A 14709-nucleotide genomic window follows, 5' to 3' on the forward strand; every position below is an offset into this window, starting at 1 on the left:
TCTAGAATTATGTCTTGATCCAACAAACATGAGAGAATTCGTTCTCTCTAATAACACCCTCTCTTTAGCTTAGAGGAGCATTTGAATTTGTTTCATTTTCAACTTTTGACTAAGGATCCTTAATTTTCTTTGTTAAACTTTATTTAAGGCTCAGGGGGGAAAGAGTGAGCCTTCATTCTCATCAGAAATGACTTGGAGAGGAAATAACATACACACTTAATAGCATATAGAAATCTATTTTACCCTAGAGAAAAATGAGAAGAAAGGGATGGGATAAGGGGGAATGGGAGGTGGGAAAGGGGGGGGGTAGGTGATAGAAGAGAGGGAACTCAGATACAACACACTTTTGGACAGGGCCAAGATGAAAGAATAAATGAATAAATAGAATAAATGAGAGTGGGGAGAAATAAAGTGGAGGTACAGCTTGTAATAGCAACTGTGGGGAAAAATATTGAAGCAACTTCTCTGGTGAATTTATGATAAAGAAAGCAACTCACCCCAGAGACAGAGCCATTGGAATCTGAACACAAACTGAAATACATTTTTGGTTTTTTTTCTTTATTCTTGAGGTTTTTTTATCTTCTTTGGAGGGGGGTATGTTTATTCCTATAACACATTCCATTTTGATCAATGTATAGCATGGAAGCAATGTAAAGACTATCAGACAGCCTTTGGCGGGTGGGGGGGATTGTAAAATTCAGAACCTTACAAAAAATGATAGGTAGATACTACTATTGTATATAATTGGAAAACAAATAAAATGTTAATAAAAATAAAATAATAATTTTTTAAAAAGAGTGACTTGCTCAAGGTTACCATAGCTAAGCCATTATTAAATGTCTGAGATCAGAATTGAACTCAGGTCCTCCTGACTCCAGGGCTGGTGCTCTATCCTCTAGCTGCTCTATCCAATGCTCCGCCTAACTGTCCCCCCCCCCCCCATCCTTAATTTTCTCACAATTGCCAAACTAACCAGGCAACAAAGAACATCGGAGGTATTGAGACAAAATTTTAAAATCCGTCTCTGGTAGACCCTCCCTCCAGTGATTCTCAGTACTCCTCAGGACTTGACCCCCATTGTACTGAGAAGATAAATAATCTAGGTTTGTTAGGGGTTCAAGTAGACCACCCAAATGGTCATCTTTATCTTCCCTGGGAATCTATTTCATTGTTCCAGATTTAATGTACCATCCTAGAATTTAGACTCTCCTCTCTCCAAGCACGGAAAAAACTAGGAGTACTAATAATAGTTAATATTTATGTAGTGCATTAAGGTTCACAAAAATCTTATTATTTCATTGACTCATTGAAGTAGGTAATTCCTATTATTTTTAGGTCATTTTTACAGATAAAACTGCGCCTCCTTTTAAAGTTGTTTGTTGGTGGCCAGAGGCAGCAGCTGACCCCCAAGTTCAGCTCCCATTGCAAGTGAGTTAGAGCATTTTTTCATGTGACTATGGGTAGTTCTGATAACTTTATCTGAAAACTGTTCATGTCTTTTAATCAATTAGAGGTATGACTTTTATTTTTACAAATTTGTCTCAGTTCTCTATACATTTGAGAAATGAGGTCTTTATATGAGAAACTTGCTTCAAAATTTTTTTTTCACAGTACTGCAAACTGTCTGCCCTTCCTTCTCATAATATTCCCTTCCTCTTCTACTTTCCTATACAATAAGATGGATTTCTATATCCAATTGATATAGTATTTGTTAGTCCCTCTGAATCAATTCTGATGAGAATAAGGTTCACTCACTCCCCCTCACTACCCCCTCCTCCAAGTTTTTTCTTGACTTTTGAGATAATTTGTCTCGTTGTACCTATCCTTTTCCTTTCTCCCAGTATATTCCTCTCTCACCCTTTAATTTTGTTTTTAATTATCATCCTTTCATATTCAACTCACTCCTGTGCCCTTTATATATATATATACATACATATATGTATGTATGTTTATATATTCCTTTTAATCTCCCTAATAATGAGACCATTGTTATGAATTACCAGTATCATCTTCCCATGTAGAAATACAAACAGTTTAACCTTATTAAGTCCCTGATGGTTTCCCTTTCCTCTTTACTATCTTATGCTTCTCTTGAATCTTATATTTGAAAGTCAGTTTTTCTGTTCAGCTCCGATCTTTTCATCAGGAAAGTTTGAAAGTTCCTATTTCATCAAATGTTCATCTTTTCCCCTGAAAGAGCATGCTCAGCTTTATTTAAGGCAATGGGGTTAAGTGACTTGCCCAAGGTCACACAGCTAGGCAATGATTAAGTGTTGAGGTCACATTTGAACTCAGGTACTCCTGACTCCAGGACTGGTGCTCTAGCCACCATGCCAACTAACTGCCCCGAGTATTCTCAATTTTGCTGAGTAATTGAGTTTTGGTTATAATCTAAGCTCTTTTGCCTTCTAGAATTTCATATGCCAAGCTTTGATCCTGTAATGTAGAAGGTGCTAAATCTTGTATTATTGTACTGTGGCTCCATAACACTTGAATTGTTGCTTTCTGGTTGCTTGCTATATTTTTTCCTTGACTTGAGAGCTCTGGATTTTGGCTATAATAGATCCTGAGAGTTTTCAATTTAGAATTTCAGGAGGTGATCAGTGAATTCTTTCAATTTCTATTTTACCCTGTGTTTGTAGGATATCAACAGTTTTCCTTGATTTCTTACAAGATAACATCTGGCTTTGATGTGCCAATAATTTTAAAATGATCTCTCCTGGACCTACTTTCTAGGTCAGTTGTTTTTCCAGTGAAATGTTTTACATTATCTTCAATTTTTTTATTCTTTCGGTTTTGGTTTATTGTTTCTTGATTTCTCATAAAATCATTAGCTTCCATTTGCTCAATTCTAATTTTTAAGGAATTATTTTTCTTCAGTGAACTTTTCCACCTCCTTTCCCATTTAACCAGTTCTGCTTTTTAAGGCATTCTTTACCATTTTTAAACAAGTGTTATTTTCTTCAATATTTTTTGGTGTCTCCCTTACCAAGTTATTGGCTTGTTTTTCATGATTTTCTTGTATCATTCTCATTTCTTTTCCTAATCTTTCCTCCTAACTCTCTTGATTTTCAAAATCTTTTTTGAGCTCTTCTGTGGACTGAGATCAATTTACATTTTTCTTGGAGGCCTAGGATGTAGGGACTTTGGCTTTATTATCCTCTTCTAAGTATGTGTTCATCTTCCTTAGCAGTACCATAGACATTTTCTATGGTCAGACTTTGTTATTGTGTTTCATTTCCCCAACCCCATGACCTGATTTTTACTCTTTGTTAAAGTTGGGCTCTGCTTTCAGGTTCCAAACTTCAGGGACAGTATTTCCAGAGATACTTCTTTTATTTTTATTTTTTTTACATATATTTTTTGAATTATAAAGATTTTATATATTTTGAGTTTTACAGTTTTTCCCCTAATCTTACTTCCCTTCCCACTACCCCCCCACAGAAGGCAATTTGCCAGTCTTTACATTGTTTTCATGTCATACATTGGTCCAAATTGAATGTGATGAGAGAGAAATCATATCCTTAAGGAAGAAACAAAGTATAAGAGATAGTAAGATCAGACAATAAGATACCATTTTTTTTTCTAAATTAAAGGTAATTGTCCTTTGTCTTTGTTCAAACTCCACAGTTATTTCTTTGGTTACAGATGGTATTCTCCATTGCAGACAGCCCCAAATTGTCCCAGATTGTTGCATTTATGGAATGAGCGAGTTCATTAAGATCGATCATTGCCCCCATGTTGCTGTTAGGTTGTATAGTGTTATTCTGGTTCTGCTCATCTCACTCAGCATCAGTTCATGCAAACCCCTCCAGACTTCCCTGAATTCCCATCCCTTCTGGTTTCTACTAGAACAATAGTGTTCCATGACACACATATACCACAGTTTGCTAAGCCATTCCCCAATTGAAGGACATTTACTTGATTTCCAATTCTTTGCCACCACAAACAGGGCTGCTATGAAAATTTTTGTACAAGTGATGTTTTTATCCTTTTTCATCATCTCTTCAGGGTATAGACCTGTAGTGGTATTGCTGGGTCAAAGGGTATGCACATTTTTGTTGCCCTTTGGGTGTAGTTCCAAATTTCTCTCTAGAAAGGTTGGATGAATTCACAGCTCCACCAGCAATGTATTAGTGTCTCAGATTTCCCACAACCCTTCCAGCAGTGATCATTGTCCTTTCTGGTCCATTGGCCAGTCTGAGAGGTATGAGGTGGTACCTCAGAGAAGCTTTAATTTGCATTTCTCTAATAAGTAATGATTTAGAAAAATTTTTCATATGACTGTGGATTGCTTTGATCTCCTCATCTGCAAATTGTCTTTGCATATCCTTGGACCATTTGTCAACTGGGGAATGACTTTTTTTTTTAAATTTGACTCAGTTCTCTGTATATTTTAGAAATGAGTTACTTTGTCAGAAACATTAGTTGTAAAGATTGTTTCCCAGTTTACTACATTTCTTTTGATCTTGGTTACAGTGGTTTTGTCTGTGCAAAATCTTTTTAATTTAATGCAGTCAAAATTATCTAGTTTGCTTTTAATGATGTTCTCCATCTCTTCCTTGGTCATAAACTGCTTCTCTTTTCTTAGATCTGACAGGTAAACTAGTCCTTGATCTTCTAGTTTGCTTATAGTGTTGTCTTTTATTTATAAATCCTGTATCCATTTGAATCTTATCTTGGAATAGGGTGTGAGGTGTTGGTCTAATCTAAGTTTCTTCCATACTAACTTCTAATTTTCCCAGCAGTTTTTATTGAAGAGACAGTTTTTATCCCAGTAGCTGGACTCTTTGGGTTTATCAAACAGCAGATTACTATAATCATTTCCTGCTATTGCACCTGGTCTATTCCACTGGTCCACCACTCGATTTCTTAGCCAATACCAGACAGTTTTGATGACCGATGCTTTATATCCAGAGATACTTCCAGGGAGTTGCAAGTTTTCAGTTCTTTCCAAAGTGGTATGACCTAAGGAGAGGTGTGGCTGCTCCTCCCCCGGCTTGTGCTCTTGTCTGTGAGTGACCCCTAGGGTTCCTTTCTGCAAATGTGAGGAGGGGGCCCCCCAGCCCCCACCCCTCCGAGGTCACAAGCTCTGGCATGGGGTGTGCTAATGCTCCTTCTCTCCTTGGAACTCCCACGAGGACTGTGACCTGAATCTGAGGATGGGCAGAGCAAAGAGACCCCCTGTTACGTCCTTCTGACCCTTGGTTGGCCCCCCCAGTCTGTGAGCAGAGATCTTCAGTGGCTCTCAAGGCCTGCTCCTGGTTGCTGTGCTGCTGGGGCTCCGGTCCTTTCCTGTGGACCCTCCAAACCTCTCTTGGGCTGGAAAATTGATTCACTCTATTTCTTGGTGGTTGTTGCTGCTCAAGAATTTATTTATTTAGAGTTATGATTTAAAGCTATTCTGAGAGGCTTAGGAGAGTGCTCAGACAATGATTCTGCCGCCTTGACACCCCCCCTAAATGTTTTAACAGCAAATTAGCCTACAATAGCTGAGGTTTTGGGGGGTAGGGAGATGTGGTGGGGTCAGTCACTCTGCTGTAAATGATTTCTGGCATTGTAGCTGTCCTCTAGATCTCATATAATGCTTTAATAAAATAAAAAGGTAGCTTGGAACCTGTATGGCCAAGTTAGCACAGTTCCTTGTTTCTTTGGTTGGTCATGATAATAGCTAGCCGGAAGGGTTCAGAATCAGCCCCAAAGACTTGGTGAGTCCAGCCTTGGACATCTCCAGTCCTAAAGACCCACACTGTTAGAACTAGGCAACCAGTCCAACCTTCCTCTCCCCTTGGTGGTTAACAGTTTGGTAAAAGTTGTACATGCACATTTCTGCTTAATATATTTACATAGTATTACATTTACATATTATTTTACAAAATTTGCATATTATTACATAATAATGTTACATATTATTAATTTTGCGTAAGAGGATTTAGGACCAAGGGGAAATTAAAAAAAACAAGCCATGAAATAGGAATGACAAATATAAGAGAAGTTTTAAAAAGATGAACATAGTATAAATTCAGATTCTGGGTTTTTTTTTCCCCTCCCTTCTCTGGATGGTCTCTCAGGGACCTTGATCTCTGAAGGGCTGTGAGGAGCTGTATCCATCATAATTGATCATCGCTCAATATTGTTGTTAATATGTACAATGTTCTCTTGGTTCTGCTCCCTTCATTCAGCATTCATTCATGTGACTCTTTCCATGTTACTCTAGAGTCTGACCATTAATGGGTTTTTTTAAATAGAGCAATAGTACTCCATAACATTTATATATTATAATTGATGAGCATCCCCTCAATTTCCAGTTCTTTGCCACTAGAAAAAAAACTGCTAAAAATATTTTTTAATGTGTGGGACTTTTCCCATTTTTTATGATTTCTTTTGGATATAGGCCTGATATTTGTATTGCTGGTCAAAGGGTATGATCAATTTTATTCTTTTTTGAGCATATTTCCATACAGTTCTCCAGAATGGTTGGATTAATTTACAACTCCATCAGTAGTACATCAATGTCCCAATTTTCCCACATCCTAACATTGCCATTTTCCTTTTTTGTTATTTTAGCCAATCTGATAGGTGTGAGATGGTACCTCATAGTTATTTTAATTTGCATTTCTCAGTTCAATAATGACTTGAAGCATTTTTTCCTTAGAACTTTATGAACTTGAACTACTTAAACTTCCTCCTGTGTATCTTTTCTATTGACTTTCTATGTCAGAGGTGAAATTATTGATGTATTATTATTCCTCAACTGCAAAATGAAGATGATAACAAATGCTACTTCCCAGAGCTATGTATAGGCTGTGCTTCCTACTGCTACTATTACTATTAAGATAATGATTGTCTTTTTGTCTTTTTTTTCTTTTCAGAACTTATTGCAAATACTCCCATGAAATTCATTCGGAAAGGAACATCAAAATCCTGAAAAAACATGATATCTCTGTACTCTCGAAAAATGATTTGGCTGTTCTGCTTCTCCAGAGTGACCCCTTTTTCCTTCCTGATGTAAGTCACATTATTTCAACGCCAAACCCAAGTAGATATTACTTTAGAGTGATGTTGGAAGTTGTTTTCAGGGAAGGCATTCTTTAGGAGGGAAAAAAGTAAATGTAGTTTACCTCTAAAAAATTCATCCCAAAGGTCCTGGAGCTTTATCTTTATGGAAGACATAATAGTCAAGGATCCCAGGCTTTGATTTAGTTCCTTTGGAGAAGTCATGTTTATGAGTGTTTTGGGGGGATGAAGAGTTTCCAACATTCTCCCAATCACTCCATGCCCCAAACCTGTTAAGGACTTCACATTTCAAGAATATAATGGGAATGATTTCTCTCAGTTGTTGTAATCAGGGAAGGCGTCCTAGAGAGGACACCCTTACCCTGGCCTTGGCCTTTTATGAAAGGAAGGGAAACTTGTGATGTTTAAAAGCTTTCAACAGGGAAGGACACTGGGAAGAGACATGAAGATGGAAAGAAATAAATGGAGAAAATTGAAATACAGAAAATAGACAGGAGGAATGGATGATGCCCAAGTTGAAGAACTAGAGTGAGTGGGAATGATAGAAGATTTTGAAGGCTACTCATAAAAGTCAGTTATAGTTTAGTTAATATTTTTGTAGTTTGCAAAGCATTTTATTTTTAAGGTAAAAATATTTAATTAACAAAAACATATTTTCTTTTTCTTCTACCCTTATTCCCTTCATGAGGGAAGTTTGACTTTTGTCTTGCCATTGGACTTTGATGACTGTAGAAGAGAGAGTGAGGCTGATGACTTTTTGCAACTCTACTTGACTCAAATACAATTCCTATGCAAGTCAATACTTGACCCCATGATGTCATAGGTCCTCTTCATAAAAGAGGAGCAACCACAGTGATTGGGGGAAAACACACAACCAAACTCTTGTAACATTTGTGTATCAAGCAAAATCAAATCTTCAATGTTGGCCATGTATCAAAAATAAATGACTTGTTCTCCTCCCCCAGACCACCACCTCTCTTGTCAGGAGGTGGGTAGCATGCCTTGTCCTTGGACACTGGTTGATCTTTGCACCCCTGAGACTTCTCTGTAAGGTAGTAAGCCATCTATTGATAAGACACTAACAAGATCATCAAGAGAACCTGGATTCTTAATTCATGCTTCTTTCCTCCTATTAAAGGAGCCTAATCAACTTCTTACACAAGTGCCCAAGGGCAAAAATTTGAGTGTTTAACAACCAAGATGGTGGAAAGAGGTTTGCATTAGCTGGGTTCTTGGTTGAGTAAGTGGAGTGGGACTTGTGATAAAATTTCCTTAGGCTGCTCTCCACCTGACAGTTAATTTAACTCCCTCAAGTTTCAAGATTATCCTAAACCACACTTCTGCCTACATACTCAAGTTGGTTGAGAACTTTGGTTGGGTATATTTAGGGGTAGAAAATATCCCATTTTTTCAAAGATCCCAGAACTTTTCTTTTCTCTGAGATAATTTTTTGCTTCAAGGTCATATCCCTCCAGGAAAAGTTGATGCTGTGATTTAAGAAAAAAGAGCATTGGATTAAGGAAACAGATGATCTAACTTTGCATTTCCCTATCTCCTTAGGAGTGACTTTGGATAAGTCAGACCATCTTTCTATTGCCTCATTTTCCTCATCTGTAAAATGAGGCTATATATATACCTTACCTGGAGGGTTATAGAATCAAAAAAGGTGATTGGTAATAACACTTTCAGTTTCCTTGTTGTCTGTGAACTTTCTGAGGTCAGGGATGATGTGCTTTTTTGTTTGTTTTTGCAACGCAATGGGTTGAGTGACTTCTTGCCCAAGGTCACACAGCTAAATAATTATTAAGTATCTAAGGCCAGATTTGAACTTAGGTTCCCCTGACTCCTGCCCCTTGGGATGATGTTTTTGTCTTCCAAGTGCCTACCACAGTGACTGGTTGATATACACAACACTTTAAAGTTTATTAAGGGTTTTCTTCCCAGTACTCTATGAGGAAGGCAGTGCATAATATCATTACTTGTAGTGTAAGTTTGAAAAATCTGAGTGAGGTTCAGAAATAAATTGCCCAAAGATAAAAAGTAAGTAAATGTAAGAGTTAGGATTCTAACTTGGGTCTCTCCTGACTCCACATCTAGTACTCTTTTTTTAAAAAAATTTATTTATTTAAGGCAATGGGGTTGTCTTGCCCAAGTTCATACAGCTAGGCAATTATTAAGTGTCTGAGGCTGGATTTGCACTCAGGTGCTCCTGACTCCAGGGCCAGTGCTCTATCTACTGCACCACCTAACTGATCCCCAAAATCTAGTACTCTTACCTCTACCTCATACTGTCTTTCCACTTGTTAGTTTCAGTGTTTTTTTACTTAAAGATTTTATTTATTTTGAGTTTTACAATTTTTCCCCTAATCTTACTTCCCCCCCCCCCCACAGAAGGCAATTTGCCAGTCTTTACATTGTTTCCATGGTATACATTGATCCAGATTGAATGTGATGAGAGAGATAATTTCAGTGTTTTAAAAATTAAATTTACCCCTTGGCTGACAACATCTTATTGGTTTTTTCACCTCTGCCTTCCTTTACATAACTGCACTCATCCTTTGACCCTTCAGTTTCTTCCCAAGCCATCTCCTCGGCATGATTCATTCTCTCCTCTTCTCCCCAAATTGACTCCTTGGGAAACCAATTCAACTTTACACTGGCCTCCTCTCTTGAACTCTAGCCAGCTGATATCATATTAGTAAATACACCCCGCCACAATTCGCTGCCTTCTTGCTTACACCCATAGTGTTGAATGGGGGTGGAGAAAAACCACACAATTATTTCTGAATCTGCTACAAATTTATGTTTTACATAGTATTTTATAATTCTACCATACCTCCATTCTCAATTCACTTGCCCATCTCCACAGCTTCCTTTAAATGTTTTTTTTCCCTCCTGAAACCTCCTATGGGTCCCCTTGTCTAAACCCTCTTATTGAAAACTTTGCCTGATATCTTAAAGAAAAAGTGGAGGCCATTTACCATGAACTCTTTCTTCTCTCCTTATCCACATCTCCTATCACTCAAGGCCATCTTTGTGTGTTTATTATACTTTGCTTCTTATGAAGGTGGCTGCTGCTTAAATTGTTGAATTGTTTCTTTTCTGGGTACTCATTTCCATTATTGGTATTCTTCCTCTCTTCCCCAGGTATGCAAATTCTACAAGGGAGAAAACAGGCAAGACTCTTGCCCTAAGAATACAGAATGCCTAAAACTCCACATCTGTGAACACTTCATTGAAGGAAAATGCGGCTTTGTCCACTGCAATCGATCCCATAACTTGATGGATCCAAAGGTCTTGAAATTACTCAAAGAAGAGGGACTGACCGATTCAATAATTAAGAATATCCAAGACATCTGTAATCAGAAGCATTCCAGAAGCAAAAAGCTTACTTACAAGAAAAGAGGTGAGTTTAGGATAAGGGCTAACAATTAAGCATATTGATATTTGCTCTTTCATCAGTCCAACTGTGTCAGAAGTCTTTTTCTAGTTTTAACATTTCAGTGTCTACCTTGGTACATTTAAGTGGCCCAGGTCCCATCCCTGAAGTGCAGCTTCCTTCTTTTCCTTCAAAGATCAGATCGGGTTCTTCCTCCTTTCTTGTCTCAGATCCCCAGATGAAAGTCTCCCTTGTGTTTTTTAATTATCGGTGTCTTGTCATATTACAGGAGAAAATACCCCTGAGTCATAGAGCATGGGTTTACATGCTACCTCTGATAATTAACAAACTCAGCTACTTCACTTTCTTAGGCCTTGGTTATCTCTTCTATAAAGGATGAGGGGCTGGACTAGCTGGTCTTCCAGCTCCAAATCATAACTGTGTGCTAGAGGAATAAGGCTACTTCATTTTTGTCTCTGTAGGCCTATTACATTTGTTGAATGGTAGTCACTTAGTAATATGTTTGTTGAATTGAATTAAATCCTCACAGCCTAGTACAGGTGGACCTTAGCATATCTGTCCCATTTGCAATCATCATCATCATCACCATCACTCAAATGTACATGGACTGTACAACAGCTTTTGAGGGAGTGTATTTCTCTTTTTCCTTTCCTTTCCTTTTTCCTTTCCTTTTCCTTTTCTCCTCCTTTTTCCTTTTCTCGGTCTTCATTCTTCTTGAATTCTCTGATGTCTTTGACTGCTATCTCCTCTTGTCTCTGTATTTTCTTTCCTCTTCTTCTCCAAAATGAAGTCAGGGTTAAATGTCTCACCCAGGGTCACACAGCTAGTAAGCATCTGAGGTTGGATTTAAACTCAGGTCCAGGCCTAACTGGCCTTTTGCCTCTCATCCTAGAGAGCAGTGTTTGATCACACCTTGGTGTTCTCTTTGCTGATTCATCATCCCCATCATGCCTCTAACTCTGCCTAGACACCACAATTCTGTCCCAAATCTGTTTCTTTTTCCTCTATCTAGGTTCTTTCACTTGGTATCCTCCTTAACTCCCATCATTTTAATACCTTTTCTCTGAGCAGATGACCCTGCCCAGGTCCTTCCTTGAGACAATCTCATATCATTATTGAACTTTTTGTGCTGATATCCAGTAGACATTCTAAACTCGACATATCAAAACTTAGCATCTTTTCCCACAAACCTATGTCTCTTCCAAACATCCCCATTTCTATTGAAAGTACTTTGCATTATTCTATTCCTTTCTGCCATAACTTTGGCACTCTTCTTTTTTTTTAAATTTTTCCAGCTACATGCAAAAATATTTTCAATATTAATTTTCCTCTAAAGTTTTGAGTTACCCATGTATCTCCCTCCCTCTCCTCTCTTTCTTCCCTCTTCCCCTTGACATTGAGCTTTGGCATTCTTCTTGACTCCTCACTCACCTTTACCCTGTGCATCCAGGTCCATTTCCATATCTTATAATTTCTGTCTCTATAAAATCTCTTCCATCAGATTTCTCTCTCTGTTCACACAGCCACCACCTTCTCTCAGACCCTCTAGATTATATCCATAGACATCCTTAAGAAAGGTAACAGGTAAAAAATGGGACAGGAATTTGATATAGTGGAAAAAACTCTGTGTTTGGGGTCAGACAGACCTTGATTCATGTCTTAGCTTTGCCAGTTCCTAATTCTATGACCCTGGACAAGGTACTTACCCACTTTGGACCTCAGTTCCCTCATCTGTAAAATGAAGAATTTGGACTGGATGTTCTCTAAAAGTTCTTTATACCTGTGAACTGATCCTATAAATTTAATTGTATTCATTTTCTGTGTTCTTTTTTTTTTTGTTCTCCCTTCCAATCCCCTCACTGACCTCTTTTCCGCAGGCTTCCCAAACAAACCAAATGTAAGAAGTAGAAGCCAAAGTAGAAATCGTTATTATTTTGGGATTCAAGAATTGTCTCCCACTCCTTCTGACTCTGGTGAAACTGCCTGTGATCCAGAATCAGACAAAACAGACCCATCCTGTGAAGACAAAGTGAATGAGAGTAAGGCCATCAAAAATAACATTACTTTGAATCAAGATTGTGTCCAAGCCATATCAGCAACTCCTAAGACTGTCAGTACCCAAGAAATGAGTCAAGTTGGAACAAACTTTTTCTTTCCAGTAACTGGTTCTAGAGAAGACCTCTTTGGGAACCAAGATGATATATACCATGCTGCTTCTAGCTCTCCACCTGCTTCAGGTGACAAGGGAGTCACACCTACAGTGAGTAAACATACCTCCAGAAGAGTGAATGTGTTCTTTGGGAGTGAAGCTGACTCTTATTCTGGTCCAGGTCCCATAACCACTAGCAAAAGTACATCAGTGCCTTCCTACAATTATACCAATGCTGGAAATGATTATGGAAAGCAGAAGACCAGTTCTTCACTTGCTCCCAGAAAAACTGTTGTAGGAAGCAGTGCTATGCTGTTTTCAAAATGCAAATCAATACCAAATCTAAAGAAAGAGGAATCCTCATCTAAGAGTGAAGACAACCAATCCATGCTGGGGAATCCCCAAATGGCTCAATCAGCAACATTAATAGGCAAACTGGAAACCCCAGTTGCAAATAACATAGTCCCTAATGCCAGTTCTAGTGTGAGCTCAAAAACATCATCTCTTAAGAACAAATTAAAAGCATTGAAAATTGATGATACGACTGGTGCCATTACTCTGGATGTGGAAAAAGAAAAACCCTTTTGTGGGTCTCAGAAAATCCAGCCTTCTCCCTTGTCTAATCCAGCAATGGCCCACGTACGACCGAAAACATCATCTGTAAGTAATGTCACCCGGAGTGCAATACGGAAGGGCATTTTAGCCCAGTCTTCTTTACCAACAGGTAAGGTGAATGCTGGACATTTAGATCAAACTAAATATAAAACATAGAATCCATTATTCCTAGAATCTGAGATTATGGGGTACCATTGATATGAGACCACTTTTACTGGTGAGATTATTGGCAATAATATCAGGAAGCTTGGGGGGCTTAACTTGAGTGGGGAAGAATAATAATTTGGGGATTAAACTTGCAATTTCACTGGTTAATGTACTTCTGATGAGGAAACTTGCCAGTGTAGATTGTTTTTAAATACACAAATATATTTATTTGTTTTAATTTAATTCTCTTTTAATCTTCTCAATGACACAATGAGGTGAACATGAGTGATATAATTCCTCCCATTTTAGTGTTGTGAAATGACTAGTCTAATAAGAAATGGATCTGGGGCCCTCTCTACTTGTATGTTTTTACAATCTTAAATTGTTGCCTGGAGACCTGAAAATTTAAATGACCAGGTGTGTTCTAAGTGTTAGGTAGTGATTTGACGTTAGGCATTGTGCTTCTATTATTATCACTTTGATATATATGTTAAATTTTATAAATCACTTTATATATATGATGTATGAAAATTCTCAGTGTGATCATAAGCTATTAAAAAGCTTAAATTTTATTTTTTGTTTCCTTAAAGCCATACAATTACCCTGTAAGATGGGTAGACTAGGTGATATTATGCTCATTCTATTAATAGAGTTTCAGATTGTTGGGGTGACTTAACCATTGATCACCCTCCTATAGTAAATTTCAGTTAGATTTTCATAAATCACAGATTTAGAGCTGTATAGGACCAACCCCCTTTATAGATGAGGAAATTAAGACCTAGGAACATATAATAATTAGCTTTAAGTCACACAGAGGTAAGAAAGCCAGGTCTCTCCTTACTCCAAGTCCGGTACTTCTTAGACTATAGTACAACAAAACAGAGGAAGATGCAATTAGGGAAGGAGATGGAATTAGTTTCCAGAATTCCTTGAAATTTAAAAAAAGTTAGAAGTAGAAATATTATTAGGGCTGTAGTTAGTTAACAAGTAAAATATGATGTGAAAAGAGAATGAAAAGGTTTGAGGCCTAATGTCAATAAAGAACTACTCTAAGGGTAATATGTTGGAAGCAGAAATCTAAGCCACAGAGTTCAGTAGGAAGTGTGGGATTGGTTCCCAGCACCATTTCTTATTACACTTGCCATTTTGTCAGTTGAAGCCTCAGTTCCCAGAGCTTAAAAATAGGGGTAATCATATCTCCTATACACACTGAGCTGTTGGAAATCTAAGAAGATAAATATATTGTGTTTGTATATGACAGTATTTACACACTTTGAAAAAGCTGTAGGGATGTAAATAAATGTTAAGGTATTATTACTAAGGAAGACGTGGGGTCATCTAAAAGAAAGATAAAATAAAGCTCTTGATCAGAGTTCAAAAT

The 14709-nt window shown here is 37.7% G+C and overlaps 1 protein-coding gene across 1 annotated transcript in view; it reads left to right on the plus strand.

The window, feature by feature from the left end:
- The window catches only part of ZC3HAV1 (zinc finger CCCH-type containing, antiviral 1), a 101379-nt gene that overhangs the window by 20986 nt on the left and 65684 nt on the right, over nt 1-14709 (plus strand). Inside the window, 3 exon segments of the mRNA XM_074193585.1 lie at nt 6873-7008; nt 10165-10423; nt 12295-13290. Coding sequence (XP_074049686.1) covers nt 6873-7008; nt 10165-10423; nt 12295-13290 — 1391 coding nt within the window.

The sequence above is a fragment of the Macrotis lagotis genome, chromosome 7 (genome assembly GCF_037893015.1).
Source record: "Macrotis lagotis isolate mMagLag1 chromosome 7, bilby.v1.9.chrom.fasta, whole genome shotgun sequence".
NCBI classification, from domain to species: domain Eukaryota; kingdom Metazoa; phylum Chordata; class Mammalia; order Peramelemorphia; family Peramelidae; genus Macrotis; species Macrotis lagotis.